This window comes from Myxine glutinosa, chromosome 3, assembly GCF_964187855.1.
Source record: "Myxine glutinosa chromosome 3, kmMyxGlut1.1, whole genome shotgun sequence".
Taxonomy (NCBI): domain Eukaryota; kingdom Metazoa; phylum Chordata; class Myxini; order Myxiniformes; family Myxinidae; genus Myxine; species Myxine glutinosa.
In genome coordinates this window covers 56283168-56299872 of record NC_136263.1, presented here as the reverse complement: position 1 = coordinate 56299872, position 16705 = coordinate 56283168, and the positions used below count along the sequence as shown (strand labels likewise).

Here is a 16705-nt window from a genome sequence, read left to right as displayed (position 1 = left end):
GTGGCGATGAGGATGGTAAGTGGCGATGAGGATGGTAAGTGGCGATGAGGATGGTAAGTGGCGATGAGGATGGTAAGTGGCGATGAGGATGGTAAGTGGCGATGAGGATGGTAAGTGGCGATGAGGATGGTAAGTGGCGATGAGGATGGTAAGTGGCGATGAGGATGGTAAGTGGCGATGAGGATGGTAAGTGGCGATGAGGATGGTAAGTGGCGATGAGGATGGTAAGTGGCGATGAGGATGGTAAGTGGCGATGAGGATGGTAAGTGGCGATGAGGATGGTAAGTGGCGATGAGGATGGTAAGTGGCGATGAGGATGGTAAGTGGCGATGAGGATGGTAAGTGGCGATGAGGATGGTAAGTGGCGATGAGGATGGTAAGTGGCGATGAGGATGGTAAGTGGCGATGAGGATGGTAAGTGGCGATGAGGATGGTAAGTGGCGATGAGGATGGTAAGTGGCGATGAGGATGGTAAGTGGCGATGAGGATGGTAAGTGGCGATGAGGATGGTAAGTGGCGATGAGGATGGTAAGTGGCGATGAGGATGGTAAGTGGCGATGAGGATGGTAAGTGGCGATGAGGATGGTAAGTGGCGATGAGGATGGTAAGTGGCGATGAGGATGGTAAGTGGCGATGAGGATGGTAAGTGGCGATGAGGATGGTAAGTGGCGATGAGGATGGTAAGTGGCGATGAGGATGGTAAGTGGCGATGAGGATGGTAAGTGGCGATGAGGATGGTAAGTGGCGATGAGGATGGTAAGTGGCGATGAGGATGGTAAGTGGCGATGAGGATGGTAAGTGGCGATGAGGATGGTAAGTGGCGATGAGGATGGTAAGTGGCGATGAGGATGGTAAGTGGCGATGAGGATGGTAAGTGGCGATGAGGATGGTAAGTGGCGATGAGGATGGTAAGTGGCGATGAGGATGGTAAGTGGCGATGAGGATGGTAAGTGGCGATGAGGATGGTAAGTGGCGATGAGGATGGTAAGTGGCGATGAGGATGGTAAGTGGCGATGAGGATGGTAAGTGGCGATGAGGATGGTAAGTGGCGATGAGGATGTAAGTGGCGATGAGGATGTAAGTGGCGATGAGGATGTAAGTGGCGATGAGGATGTAAGTGGCGATGAGGATGTAAGTGGCGATGAGGATGAAAGTGGCGATGAGGATGTAAGGAGGCGATGACGGTGTAAGGTGGCGATGACGGTGTAAGTGGCGATGACGGTGTAAGTGGCGATGACGGTGTAAGTGGCGATGACGGTGTAAGTGGCGATGACGGTGTAAGTGGCGATGACGGTGTAAGTGGCGATGACGGTGTAAGTGGCGATGACGGTGTAAGTGGCGATGACGGTGTAAGTGGCGATGACGGTGTAAGTGGCGATGACGGTGTAAGTGGCGATGACGGTGTAAGTGGTCATGACGGTGTAAGTGGTCATGACGGTGTAAGTGGTCATGACGGTGTAAGTGGTCATGACGGTGTAAGTGGTGATGACGGTGTAAGTGGTGATGACGGTGTAAGTGGTGATGACGGTGTAAGTGGTGATGACGGTGTAAGTGGTGATGAGGATGTAAGTGGTGATGAGGATGTAAGTGGTGATGAGGGTGTAAGTGGTGATAGGAGGGTGTAAGGGGGGTTAGGAGGGTGTAAGGGGGGTTAGGAGGGTGTAAGGGGGGTTAGGAGGGTGTAAGGGGTGATGAGGGTGTAAGGGGTGATGAGGGTGTAAGGATGTGATGAGGGTGTAAGGATGTGATGAGGGTGTAAGGATGTGATGAGGGAGTAAGGATGTGATGAGGGTGTAAGGGGGTGATGAGGGTGTAAGGGGGTGATGAGGAAGTAAGGAGGTGATGAGGCAGTAAGGAGGCGATGAGGGTGTAAGTGGTGATGAGTGGGAAATGATGATGAGTGGGTAAAGTTGTGGTAGGAGGAGACCTGAATACCTGAATAAAAGGTATTCAAGAGGACCTGAATACCAATTTCACAGGTACCTGAATACAAGTCCAATTTCACAAGAACCTCAATATAAGTCCAATTTCACAAGTACCTCAATACAAGTCCAATTTCACAAGTACCTCCATACAAGGCCAATTTCACAAGTACCTGAATACAAGTCCAATTTCACAAGTACCTGAATACAAGTCCAATTTCACAAGTACCTGAATACAAGTCCAATTTCACAAGTACCTCAATACAAGTCCAATTTCACAGGTACCTGAATACAAGTCCAATTTCACAAGTACCTGTATACAAGTCCAATTTCACAAGTACCTGAATACAAATCCAATTTCACAAGTACCTGAATACAAGTCCAATTTCACAAGTACCTGAATACAAGTCCAATTTCACAAGTACCTGAATACAAGTCGAATTTCACAAGTACCTCAAAACAAGTCCAATTTCACAAGTACCTGAATACAAGTCCAATTTCACAAGTACCTGAATACAAGTCGAATTTCACAAGTACCTGAATAAAAGTCCAATTTCACGAGTACCTGAATACAAGTCGAATTTCACAAGTACCTGAATACAAGTCGAATTTCACAAGTACCTCAAAACAAGTCCAATTTCACAAGTCCCTGAATACAAGTCCAATTTCACAAGTACCTGAATACAAATCCAATTTCACAAGTACCTGAATACAAGTCCAATTTCACAAGTACCTCAATACAAGTCCAATTTGACAAGTACCTCAATACAAGTCCAATTTCACAAGTACCTCAATATAAGTCCAATTTCACAAGTACCTGAATACAAGTCCAATTTCACAAGTACCTGAATACAAGTCGAATTTCACAAGTACCTGAATAAAAGTCCAATTTCACGAGTACCTGAATACAAGTCGAATTTCACAAGTACCTGAATACAAGTCGAATTTCACAAGTACCTCAAAACAAGTCCAATTTCACAAGTCCCTGAATACAAGTCCAATTTCACAAGTACCTGAATACAAATCCAATTTCACAAGTACCTGAATACAAGTCCAATTTCACAAGTACCTCAATACAAGTCCAATTTGACAAGTACCTCAATACAAGTCCAATTTCACAAGTACCTCAATATAAGTCCAATTTCACAAGTACCTGAATACAAGTCCAATTTCACAAGTACCTGAATACAAATCCAATTTCACAAGTACCTGAATACAAGTCCAATTTCACAAGTACCTGAATACAAGTCGAATTTCACAAGTACCTGAATACAAGTCGAATTTCACAAGTACCTCAAAACAAGTCCAATTTCACAAGTACCTGAATACAAGTCGAATTTCACAAGTACCTGAATACAAGTCCAATTTCACAAGTACCTGAATACAAGTCGAATTTCACAAGTACCTGAATACAAGTCCAATTTCACGAGTACCTGAATACAAGTCGAATTTCACAAGTACCTGAATACAAGTCGAATTTCACAAGTACCTCAAAACAAGTCCAATTTCACAAGTACCTGAATACAAGTCGAATTTCACAAGTACCTGAATACAAGTCGAATTTCACAAGTACCTGAATGCAAGTCGAATTTCACAAGTACCTGAATGCAAGTCGAATTTCACAAGTACCTGAATACAAGTCGAATTTCACAAGTACCTCAATACGAGTCCAATTTCATAAGTACCTCAATACAGAACCTGAGGAAACAGGGCCTTCTCCATCGCTGCTCCCACCCTCTGGAACTCACTACCTCACACCATCAAAGACTCCTCCTCACTCACCACATTCAAAACATCACTCAAGACCCACCTGTTCAACACTGCATTCAATATTTAACCCACAGCATTTAACCCCTGCCTAATAGCTGGGCGGCTTAGCTAAAAAATTCGGATCGATTGTGCCTTTTCCCTTAAAAGCATGAAACTTGGCACATTGCTAGAATACCCGAAAAGAAAGATTCCCATCGCCCTCACCACGGACGCCTCCGACTACGCCGTGGGCGCGGTCCATGAACAATGGGTAAACAGGGCCTGGCAGCCGCTCGCGTTCTTCAGCCGGCAACTCCTGCCCAACGAGTTGAAGTACAGCACCTTCGACCGCGAGCTCCACGGGCTGTACCTGGCCGTCCGCCATTTTCGCCACCTCCTGGAGGGCCGCCCTTTCACGGCTTTTGTCGACCACAAGCCGTTGGTTTTCGCCATGGCCAAGGTCACGGAGCCGTGGTCGGCCCGCCAGCAGCGCCACCTCTCCGCCGTGTCGGAGTACACCACGGACATCCAGCACGTCGCCGGGAAGGACAACGCCGTGGCCGACTGCCTTTCTCGAGCCGGCGCCAACGCCGCCCACCTCGGCGTCGATTTCGCCCTAATGGCAACGGACCAGGCCACCGACGGCACGGTGCAGGCGCTCCGGGTGGCGGACACGGGCCTCCGCTTGGCTGAGGTCCCCTTCGCGGACATGGTCCTGCTGTGCGACATCTCCCAAGGCCGACCTCGCCCCGTTGTGCCGGTCACCTGGCGGCGTCGCATTTTTGCTTCGCTCCACGGCCTCTCTCACTCGGGCCGGAAGGCGTCCCAGAGGCTGGTGGCGGCGCGTTTCGTCTGGCATGGGCTGCGACGGGACGTCCGAGACTGGGCCAACGCCTGCACACCCTGCCAGCGGGCCAAGGTCCACCGTCATACCCAGGCTCCGCTGGCTCCCTTCACCGTGCCCGAGCGACGGTTCGACCACGTCCACGTGGACCTGGTGGGTCCCCTTCCCCCATCGCAGGGGTTCACCCACCTGCTTACCATGGTGGACAGGACCAGCAGGTGGCCGGAGGCCGTGCCTCTCGCCTCCACCACCGACGTGGCCCAGGCGTTCATCGCCACCTGGGTCGCGCGTTTCGGCGCACCAGCGGACATCTCGTCGGACCGCGGCCCACAGTTCACGTCCGAACTATGGGGTGCAGTCGCCCGCACGTTGGGCGTTACCCTGCACCGCACCACGGCCTACCACCCCCAAGCCAACGGGTTGTGCGAGCGGTTCCACCGCTCCATGAAGGCCACACTCATGGCCAGCCTCCAGGACGACGGCTGGGCCGACCGGCTCCCGTGGGTCCTTTTGGGCCTCCGCACGGCTCCCAAAGAGGACCTCCAGGCGTCCACCGCCGAGCTGGTGTACGGTCAGGCCCTCCGCGTACCGGGCGAGTTCATTCCTGACGCCACCAGCCCCTGGTCCGCCGCGCGCCAGTGCACGGACTTCCAGGAGGCCGCCCGACGTTTCGCCCCGGTGCCCACATCCCGCCACGGCGACACCCAATCCTACGTCCCCCCAGCACTCCGCACGGCGGAGTACGTCTTCGTGCGCCACGACGCGCACCGGGGGCCGCTCCGGCCACCATACGACGGACCCTTCCGTGTCCTACGACGGGACAACAAGTCCTTCATCGTCAACATCGGCGGCCGGGCGGACCGGATTTCGCTGGACCGCCTCAAGCCGGCCCACATGGACATCGGCCAGCCGCCACGGCTGGCTCTCCCACCGCGGCACGGCCGCCCCCCGTCCACTGCACCCCCCGACCGACCACCCGCCACCACACCGGACCCCCCCCCCCCCCCCCCCCCCGCGACTGGCCAGGGGTCGTTTCGGTCGGGTTATCCGGACACCCTCAGGTTGACCTCCCTGGATCAAGTCCATTCTGGGGGGGCATGTGGAGCGACCCATGGGTCCCCCAAGCGAGACCAGCAACAGAATCGCCTTGCTCCAGCCGGTGACGTAACCGGCGGGCAAACCATGGCGCCGGGGTGGCCGGTCACGTGACCACCAAAACGTGCCGCGCGTGCGGTTATAATCCTTTGCACCTGTCGGTCACGTGACCACCAAATCGCGCCTCGCCTGAGAGGCGTGGCTTTCGGTTTAGGTTGTGCTTTCTGGTTGTGATATATATGCAGCCCGATAAACGGGCTTTTCAGAGTTCCCGAGTTGGTTTTTACAATAAACATCTTCTCGGACGAGTTTGTGTCTTGCCCGTCACTTCGTCCGTCTCAAGCAAGGGCCCTGCTCTTCAGTTTGACTGCCAGGCAAACAGAGTAAATAAAACATTTCTCACTCCTTTCTTCACACGTGCGATTGCGACGAATTCAGAGCAAAGTACTGCTAAACTACAAGTTCGTTTTCTGATTATTGTTCAGATTTGTGTTCAAATAATATGACATTCAATTAAAATGAAGTTGTTCCTTGATCATAAATTGACGTTTGTAGACACACGGACAGACGGAAGTGACCCCATTGTTTAAGCTTAACCCCACTTTTCACTTATCATGCACGGGTAATAACATGATGACATCTGAAGTCATTTGAGCGGTAAGTAGCTGCTTGTGTTACCTTCACAAACGCTCAATATATTTCAGGTTTGATTGAGGCTAGAGTACGGTAATAGAGTTTGGTTCAATAATCTGTGGAGTCGCCAGACTAATCTAGGCAGGTCGCAATATGTATCTGTCATAACAGGTAAGTACTGCACAACAAACTTCTCCAAGGAAGGTGATGACTCCACATCTTCGGTTATTTCCTCTCTATGATAGGAGATGCTCTCATCGCGACGCAATTGGTTGTCCTCTCCGAACCCCATTGATCATTGATATCGGTCTTCACAAAGTTTATTTGGCTCTCGGCAAATGTCAGAAATGTCTATAAAAATGAATGCCTGTGGACTGGAATCCATAAAGTTTAACCTCATAACCTGCCTAATAGCTGGGCGGCTGAGCTAAAAAATTCGGATCGATTGTGCCTTTTCCCTTAAAAGCATGAAACTTGGCACATGGCTAGAATACCCGAAAAGAAAGATTTTTAGTCCAGGGGGCATCCCCAATTTCACCCCATATGGCGGCCATCTTGAAATCCAAGATGGCCATCATACAAGACCTATTTTGATGAATATCTCCATAATTAGAACAGATATCAAAATGGTTGAAGTGCCTATACCTACATTTTTAGGGTCTAGGAATCCAATGGCAACATAAAATATTCAATAGTATATGGTATACCATGCCTGCATACCTGGCATACCTGCATACCATGCTCACAACCTGTCAGTCAACTCGACCAACATCTGTAACGGCTCTAATGCCGCTGTTTCATGAAAGTGCACACACTGTGGCCATGATAAAACACTCCATGGATGTAATTGGGACTGCCGTGCAACATCTAAATCCAGGACAGACTCCTGTCATTGCCCTTGATCAACCATTATTTGCAATTGCAAAACAGATTCAATGGAAATGGCATGAGCAATACGGAGAGGACAGATTTGTTCTGCTATTCGGAGGATTGCACTTTGAAATGACTGCACTGAAGACATCGGGTGACTGGTTATCTGGAAGCGGCTGGGTAGAAGCATTGGTGCAAGCCAATATTGCCTCAGCGGGAAGTGCAGATTCTTTCCTGCGAGCTGCACATGTTTCACGCTCGCGCAATGCCCATCAGGTGACAGCTGCAGCCTTGCACATACTGCAGCATCGGGCATACAATGACTATGCAATAGAAGCTGAGACGAAACTTTCATTTACTGATTGGTGTGGCAAAATGACTAAGGAACACCCACAGTTCCAATACTGGAGTCTCACGATGGCATTGGAGAACAGCATCCTGACCTTTGTGCGCTCATTGAGGGAGGCTGACTTTGAAATGTACTTAGATGCTTTATGGGAGCTTCTTCTGTGGTTCTTTGCTCTTGACCATACGCACTATGCAAGATGGGTCACAGTCCATTTGCGTGATATGATGGACTTGCACAAGACACACCCTAAAGTTCTGGATAATTTCCGAGCAGGCATGAGCAATATGGAGAGGATAATTTCTGGATAATTTCTTCGAGTTGATGAAAACAAGCGTGAACTCTTCAGCTTCCTTTCCAATGAAACAATTAAATCATTTGAAGACCAGCGCAAGGAGCTAGTTGTCACACTTGATACAGAGGTTCTTACTGCTCCACCACGCATTGATCTAGAATCACTCTCCCCGTGCACTCAGGAAGAGGCAGATGGTCGGATGTTCCTACATGCTGCTGATGCAACAGAGAGGGCATAGTAAGGTCCTCATACAAACTGTGGACACAGATGTTGTCGTGCTTGCAGGTACAGCATCCCAGAAGCTTTCAGTGATATGGTTACAATTTGGGACAGGCAAGAACATGCGATTTATCTCTGCACATGATATAGCCACAGCTCTTGGCCCTGAGAAATCTAAAGCCCTCCCCATGTTTCATGCACTAACAGGGTGTGACACTTCTTCAGCGTTTAATGGGTGTGGAAAGGTAACTGCATGGAATGTGTGGGAATCATTCCCTGAGCTCACAGAGGTACTAGCAGAAATTTGCCACCAGAGCACAGAGATAACTGAAACCTGCATGAACGTCATTGAGAGATTTGTTATTCTGTTGTATGATCGCACAAGTACTGCTACTGACATTAACATTGTACGAAAGAAACTGTTTGCAAAGAAGGGCAGACCTGTGGAATCAATTCCACCAACACATGATGCCCTTGTGCAGCACGTAAAGCGGGCAGTATACCAAGGCGCACTATGCTGGGGACAAGCATTGCATGCTAAGCCTGATCTACCAAGCCCCACTGAATGGGGTTGGCAAAAAACGTCTGCTGGCCAGTTCAAACCAATATGGACAACACTTCCAGAGGCTGCAAAGATCTGCAATGAACTTGTTAAGTGTGGGTGCAAAAAAGGATGTACTGGTCGTTGCCGGTGTAAGAAAGCTGCACTTCCCTGTACTTCTCTCTGCGCATGTGATGGAGAATGCAGCAAAGACTAGAAAACCACAAGATGGCACAGTTACAGTCTGCGATGTCATAGACACTTTTAATCACTGAAGAATGCCAACCTGTTAAGAGTATTTATATGCATTCCCAGTATGCATGATACTATGCAAAATTAATATTTTCAGATGACTGCTTAATATTTTATGTTACCATTGGATTCCTAGACCCTAAAAATGTAGGTGTAGGCACTGCAACCATTTAGATAGCTGTTCTAATTATGGAGATATTCATCAAAACAGGTCTGTTATGGCGGCCATCTTGGATTTCAAGATGGCTGCCATATACTATTGAATATTTTATGTTGCCATTGGATTCCTAGACCCTAAAAATGTAGGTATAGGCACTTCAACCATTTTGATATCTGTTCTAATTATGGAGATATTCATCAAAACAGGTCTTGTATGACGGCCATCTGAATTTCAAGATGGCCGCCATATGGGGTGAAATTGGAGATGCCCCCTGGACTAAAAATCTTTCTTTTGGGGTATTCTAGCCATGTGCCAAGTTTCATGCTTTTAAGGGAAAAGGCACAATTCATCAGTTAAGCAGCCCCACTATATGTCTTCTCCTTCTCCTTCCTTTGATTATTTACCTGTTGATTTTTGCACTTGTTTTTTTGTACTCTGTCAAAGCGTCTTTGGGCTTCTTGAAAAGCACTATATAAAATAAATGTATTATTATTATTATTAATACAAGTCCAATTTGACAAGTACCTCAATGCAAGTCCAATTTGACAAGTACCTCAATACAAGTCCAATTTCATAAGTACCTCAATACAAGTCCAATTTCACAAGTACCTGAATAAAAGTCCAATTTCACAAGTACCTGAATAAAAGTCCAATTTCACAAGTACCTCAATACAAGTCCAATTTCACAAGTACCTGAATACAAGTCCAATTTCACAAGTACCTGAATAAAAGTCCAATTTCACAAGTACCTCAATGCAAGTCCAATTTCACAAGTACCTCAATGCAAGTCCAATTTCACAAGTACCTCAACGCAAGTCCAATTTCACAAGTACCTCAACGCAAGTCCAATTTCACAAGTACCTCAATGCAAGTCCAATTTCACAAGTACCTCAATGCAAGTCCAATTTCACAAGTACCTCAATGCAAGTCCAATTTCACAAGTACCTCAATGCAAGTCCAATTTCACAAGTACCTCAATGCAGGTCCAATTTCACAAGTACCTCAATGCAAGTCCAATTTCACAAGTACCTCAATACAAGTCCAATTTCACAAGTACCTGAATACAAGTCCAATTTCACAAGTACCTGAATACAAGTCCAATTTCACAAGTACCTCAATACAAGTCCAATTTCACAAGTACCTCAATACAAGTCCAATTTCACAAGTACCTGAACACAAGTCCAATTTCACAAGTACCTGAACACAAGTCACACATCAGGCAATAGCCTCACCAAGGACCTCCATGGGTTTCTCTCATCTCCTCTTCCTGTTCAGGCTGGAGTTCCCCAAGGCAGTGTTCTGGGCCCTGTGCTTTTTCTGGTCTTCATCAATGATCTCTCCGACTCTCTTGAAAATCCTCTCTATCTCTTTGCTGATGACTCTACTCTCTGTCACTCCATTCTTCATCCCTCAGATCGGCAGTCTGCAGCCTCCTCACTCTCTGCAGACCTGGACAAAATCACAGACTGGGCAAACAAGTGGAACATGTCTTTCAATCCTGACAAATCTCACACTCTTACGATGTCTCTCCGAAAAGACCGACTGGACAACCCTCCCATCTACTTTCTGAATAATCCTCTCCAAGAAGTTCTGTCACTCAAACTTTTGGGTCTCACTATCTGCCATGATCTTTCCTGGGAAAACCACATTTCAAATCTGGCCTCCAAAGCCAGTCGCCGACTGGGCATCCTCCGTCGTGCGAAGTCCTTCCTTGGCACACCTGAGCTCCTCACCACGTACAAGGCTTTCATCCGCAGCTCAATGGAATACTGCTCTCCCCTCTGGGCTGGTGCTCCTGCCTCACACCTAGCTCGTCTTCACGCTGTTGAAAGCAAAGCATTCAGAATCATTGGAATCTCCCGCGATGAAGATAACTCCAAAGGCCTCTCACTCACTCACCGCAGGAAGGTTGGTGGTCTTTCCGTCTTCTACCGACTCCTCTCTGGCCTTGCCCCCCCAATATTCCTACAGGTCGCACAAGATCTGCCTGCAACCCTCTTATGGTTAAACTGCCAAAATAAAGACTCTCTGCTCACCTTCACTCCTTCATTCCTCTTTTCTCCCGCCTCTGGAACAAACCCCCTCACTCTCTCCAATCCCACTCCACCCTCCAAGTCTTTAAAACAGCTGTTCACCACCATCTCTTATCTTCCCCCATCCAAAACCTTGATCTTTTCTATCCCCGATAATTTCACCCCAATTCCACTTTTTGAAATACCAACTTCTGTCCTGGAAGTCCTTGGTGTCCTTGTGTTTTATACTTCTCCCACCCACCCCCCCCCTTCCCAACTGCCCCCAAGCCCTCTCCCTCCCACACATCTCCCTGCTTTTAAATGTTGTGTGCTCTCAAGTGTTTGTGTGCTTCCCATTCTCTTGTCTTCCGCACCCTCTTTTTATATATTTTGTTTGTCTGGTTGATTTGTTTGTGAAGTAAATGTCAGCTCTTTCACGAGCCTCGATTCAGTATACAAAAAAAAAGAAAAAAAAAGTCCAATTGCACAAGTACCTGAATACAAGTCCAATTTCACATGTACCTGAATACAAATCCAATTTCACATGTACCTGAATACAAATCCACGTTCACAAGTACCTGAACACAAGTCCAATTTCACAAGTATCTGAACACAAGTCCAATTTCACAAGTACCTGAATACAAGTCCAATTTCACAAGTACCTGAATACAAGTCCAATTTCACAAGTACCTGAATACAAGTCCAATTTCACAAGTACCTGAATACAAATCCAATTTCACAAGTACCTGAATACAAGTCCAATTTCACAAGTACCTGAATACAAGTCCAATTTCACAAGTACCTGAATACAAGTCCAATTTCACAAGTACCTGAATACAAGTCGAATTTCACAAGTACCTGAATAAAAGTCGAATTTCACAAGTACCTGAATACAAGTCCAATTTCACAAGTACCTCAATACAAGTCCAATTTCATAAGTACCTCAATACAAGTCCAATTTCACAAGTACCTCAATACAAGTCCAATTTGACAAGTACCTCAATACAAGTCCAATTTGACAAGTACCTCAATACAAGTCCAATTTCACAAGTACCTCAATGCAAGTCCAATTTCACAAGTATACAGTATTATACCATGACCATAGCAGGTCTCTCACTTTGAGCAAGAAACACCACCAACTGCTCTCAACAAATTTAACTCGAGTCTCAACATCCACTATTTCTCAGGAGATACGAGTACATTCTAGTGTATAGTCCAATCACAAGGTTCAAATTTTGTTCAAGAACCTCAACCCTCCAAAAAGTAGCCAAAAGGTTGGTTACCACTTCCTTTTTTATAAAGTATTTTGAGGTTTTACTTCTAAAATAAATAAATAAATAAAATAATATAATAATAATAAGCTATATGCGAGATTGATCGATTGATTTACTGTAATTAAAAACTAACTGGCAAACGTTACCTGAAAGTGCTTTCAAAATGAAATTGTAATTTACCTGAATGTCCACTGGGCTCAGGCCACAGGCCTCGACCATCACCAAGACCTCTCCCGTCCTGAGCTGTGTCTGGGTGGACTGAAGGAGAGACAAATGTTCGTGCTGGAGAATGAAGTCAAACTACAATGAAATACACAATCGATGTGATGTGATGCATGACATTTTCTGAAATGAGAGTACAAGATGCCAAGTCAGTTTTCCAGACAATGAATACACGAGGTTGTTGTTGTTTTTTTAACAGGAGCCAAGTAAGGCTCGTGGTGGAGCACACACACACTACTGTTAGATGACACAAACACACACCGAGCTTGGGGTAAGTGCTGTCACTTCCCAGAGCACTATGGGTACCAGCGATGCCACAACAATGGCGTCGCCTTTCTCATCGCACTCAGTGGGGTATTTCCGAAGGAGGAATGTCCTTCTCCCAATGGATGCCAACCTACGTGGATTTTCCATGCTCTTATCCTTTGAAACGCTGAACTTCAAGCAAGAAAGCAATGCATACCATTTTTTAAAGTCTTTTGTATGTCTCGGCCGGTATTTGAATCGCCAACCTACCAGACTCGGAGTCGGTGCTCTAACCATTAGACCACCGAGTCACCACTGCATTTCCAACAGAATTCCACCTGAGACAGGGATTTGGAATTTGCTAATGTAACCTCCTCTTTTGTTTTTCAGTACCATGAGATTTGACCATGAGAGAAGAGCCAGCTTAATGTCCCCTCTGAAAGGATGGCATACCCTATGATGCAACACCCTGCCAATTAAGCATTGGGACAATTATTAGTCAGATCCTATTCCACCTGGAATAAAACCTAAACTAGACAAATAACAATGGAACAATGGAAAGAACAATGGAACAATGGAACAATGGACTAGACAAAGAATCAACGGAACATTGACTGGAGTATGCTAACTGCCGTGGGAAGCAAGGAGGGTTAGTGCCCGAAACTTTGGTTTCTCCTCGCTTCCCAAGGTGGTTAGCATACTTCAATCAACGTTCCGTTTCATCTTGATCGAATGAAGTTTTGTACTTATTGAATTATGATGTCATAATGGAGGCACCTATGACATCATCATGAACACATTATTCCCCATGAAGAGTTATTTACAATGAGCCATGTCTCAATTTCTTCGATGCAGCGCTTTCGGAGATATTGAGGTGCAAAGTTTTTCGGTTTTTCCAAGATGGCGGACATACCACGTGACCTATGACGTCATAATTATCATTAGAAAAATTCTGCAGGAGGAGGTACACCTATGGTGAACATTTCCTGTCAATCGGACCAATGGTTGTGGAGAAAATCATATTTATTATGTGCGGACAGACAAACAAACAAAAGGACTCAAATGCAATACCCTCTCCTCAGGCGAGGGTACCAAGAGGGAGAATTGCCTTGCAATAAATGTCCCCTACCAATGTAATGTTTTCCAAGTCCAAAAAGGTCATAACTCTGAAAAATTGACAAAACTCCCTGGAACTTGAACTTGTTCTGCAACATGTCATAATAAAATCATGTACCAAGTTTCAGTTGAATATGTTAAGGTGTATGGGTGGAAAGTCTGGAAAACCACAGGTAAGACAGAGCAAACCTGCAGTCCCCTCCGGTGAAACAGTTAAGTAACCAATAAAAATGCAGCAAAAACATACTAGAGAACACAATTATTTATAAATTCCTTACGTTGTCTTCCAGACAGAAGGATGGTTCTTATCTTCAGTTGGAGCACCTGGATGAATATAAAGGCCAGGCATAATTGAAACTCTTCAGTAACTCCAGCCTGTCTGGAGAAAAATAAAATGACACTCTGCGTATAAACCAAGGAAAAGCAATATCTGATCGGTGGTCGTCACCGGTTTGTTACAAAACAAGGTGCAGTAAAGACCTGTTTAAATGTGAACTGTAAAGAAGGACCACCATGCCAATCCTCCTATACACACATCTTTATCAAATGAGACTGTCCCTCAAATCCCAGGGCCTCCCACTCTGTTAGCAATGTCTTCTCTTGGGTCTCATCTTGCAGACCCTGGCCCTATAAATTATTCCAGCCCAGCAAGCCATTGAAGGTCAGAAGCAGTTTTCTGACCATAAAGTTGACAGACTGATTTCAAAAGTACTGTCACGCGAATCCCTCAGTTAATACCGTAGGATCGCGGATGACCAAACAGGCTTTAACTCCGAGGCGACGATCAATTGTGGATTCGACTATAAAAGCACGGGAGTAAGAAGAAAGAGGAAGAAGCGGCAAGCTCTTACCTGACGCCCAGACGGCAGCCCTCGATCCTGTAGGGAATGAACTTAAAACGGACACGGGGGTAAAATGCACAAAAATAAACGATTTATTACGGAACCCGATACAAAGAAACGCGACTGTAAAAACTAATTCTAAATTGGGATCCCGCACACCTCACTTCGACAACAGCACAGGGGGATGAATTAAATAAAGAAATCGTCGTGTTGTGGGCGTTTGTGGGTGCGAGCTTATCTGTGTCTGTTGCGTCCGTCAGGAATCGTCCAGGCTCCGGTGTTCGCGTGAAGCAGGCCTCCATCCGCCTCGTTCACGCCCTGCTAGGCCCCGAGCGACCCGCTCAGCGGCACGCCTCGCTCGCCCCTCGTCGGTCGCACGCGAGGTCCCATCTGCTCGTAGCACCATGCCTCGCTCCAAGCACCGAGCACCACTCCAAACACCAAGCACCGCTCCATGCACCAGGCACCCTCCAAGCATCACAACAAGAAGACAAGAACCCAGGGAAGACGAACCACCAGGGAGGAACGCAGGGAAGACGACCAGGGAAGCCGATGACCGAACCAGGGAAGCCGACCAGGGAACCCCACAACCGAACTGAACCACCAGGGAAGCCGACCAGGGAAGCCCAGAATGCCCGCGAACGAGACGTTTTGTCCCCCGTGGTTTGACGTCAACTCCACCACGTTACCAATCAGCCCCTCCCTTCTTTGTGGTCTTCCTGCCCTCTGCCGTCACCAGCCCTTTTTCTCTGATCAGCGACCTGCTTCTTAGTTGTGGTTTGGCGCCTTCCGCACTGATTGGCTGAGTGTTCGCGCCTTCCGCACTGATTGGCCGAGGTGTCCATGGTCGGTGGCCAATCAGTGTGCCGCTTCCTTCCCCAAACCAATCACACGTTCCCTGGGCATGGCTATTGCTTGCCTTGCACGATGTTCGTTACTATGCCAGCTGGTGATGTGGCTGGCTGCGGCCCCATCGGCGGTGCCCCGATCTGGCTTCCTGCCTGTTGCTCTTCCAAAGTCATTGTGGTGGTGGGGAATTATTTAATGTGTGCACTAATGGACCTCTCTAATGTATATGATTGCGCTGCCATAAGGGACACTGGGTTGCTCACAGAGGGAACGACAAAAGAGGGAACTTTACCCATAATCCCTGTACTAATTAGCATGCCCCAGTATTGCCCCACCCCCTCATGGCGGGGACACAGACACAACTTATTCTGACATTCGGGCTACACATATAACTTATTACAGGTAGATTCCCTATCACGACAGTCGTGTACCTAGCTTTGCAGATGTACCTGGATTTAGATATTCCTCTACCCCCCCTGACAGAACAGTACCATAATTACGCTTTTCACTCCTTTCTTCCCTTTCTTCACACATCACAGCTGCATTGGATTGTGGGGGAAAAGATGGACTTTTTACTTTGTTCAAAAAAGCTTTCAGAATGAGTAAATTCATACATGTTGGGGTGTTGATAATCTCAAATAAATTTGTTATACACAAGCACCTTCGCATAAACAACTAGAACAGCACTCGGTAGAGAGCATACCTCCGCCAGGCTGAACACTTTATGTTTTGTATCCCTCTGATAAGCCGGATCTGCATCTGGATCTGAACCGAAATCTAATCAGCTTGTTCTTGACACCTAACCAACTCATCCACCATGTTTTGTCACGACTTGTCGACAACTTTTTGAGATATCATACAATACATCATTTGTATCCCCATCTCTGAATGATGAAAAATCACTAAAAAATTCTCGTATCTGGATCTGGATCTAGAAGTTCAACAAAATCTAATCAATTCGTCCTCGTCACACTGTCCACCAAGTTTTGGCCGAATCCGTCCATAATGTTTTGAGATATCCTGCTCACAAACAAATAAACAAACAGACAGGCAGGCAGACAGGGGCGAAAACATAACCTATGTCCACCTTAGGTGGCGGAGTAAATTATTTTGTTGTTGGAATCACAACAATCACAGCAAAATATTCCCATGTGAAATGTTCAGGTTCCTTCCCTCACTCCCTACCCCACCTTCCTTGTTTGTGAGCTTGATCATGAC

The 16705-nt window shown here is 46.8% G+C and overlaps 1 protein-coding gene across 3 annotated transcripts in view; it reads right to left on the bottom strand.

The window, feature by feature from the left end:
• LOC137416798 (quinone oxidoreductase-like protein 1) overlaps positions 1-16705 on the bottom strand; it is a 106050-nt gene that overhangs the window by 83709 nt on the left and 5636 nt on the right. For 2 of the 3 annotated variants that reach the window (XM_078774068.1, XM_078774067.1), the window contains exons 3-4: positions 14075-14175; positions 12393-12470 (exon numbers count right to left, since the gene is read on the bottom strand). In XM_078774068.1, coding sequence (XP_078630194.1) covers positions 12393-12431 — 39 coding nt within the window. In that variant the 5' untranslated portion in view covers positions 12432-12470; positions 14075-14175. The remainder of the gene's footprint in view (positions 1-12392; positions 12471-14074; positions 14176-16705) is intronic. The other variant, XM_078774069.1, reaches the window with a different exon arrangement.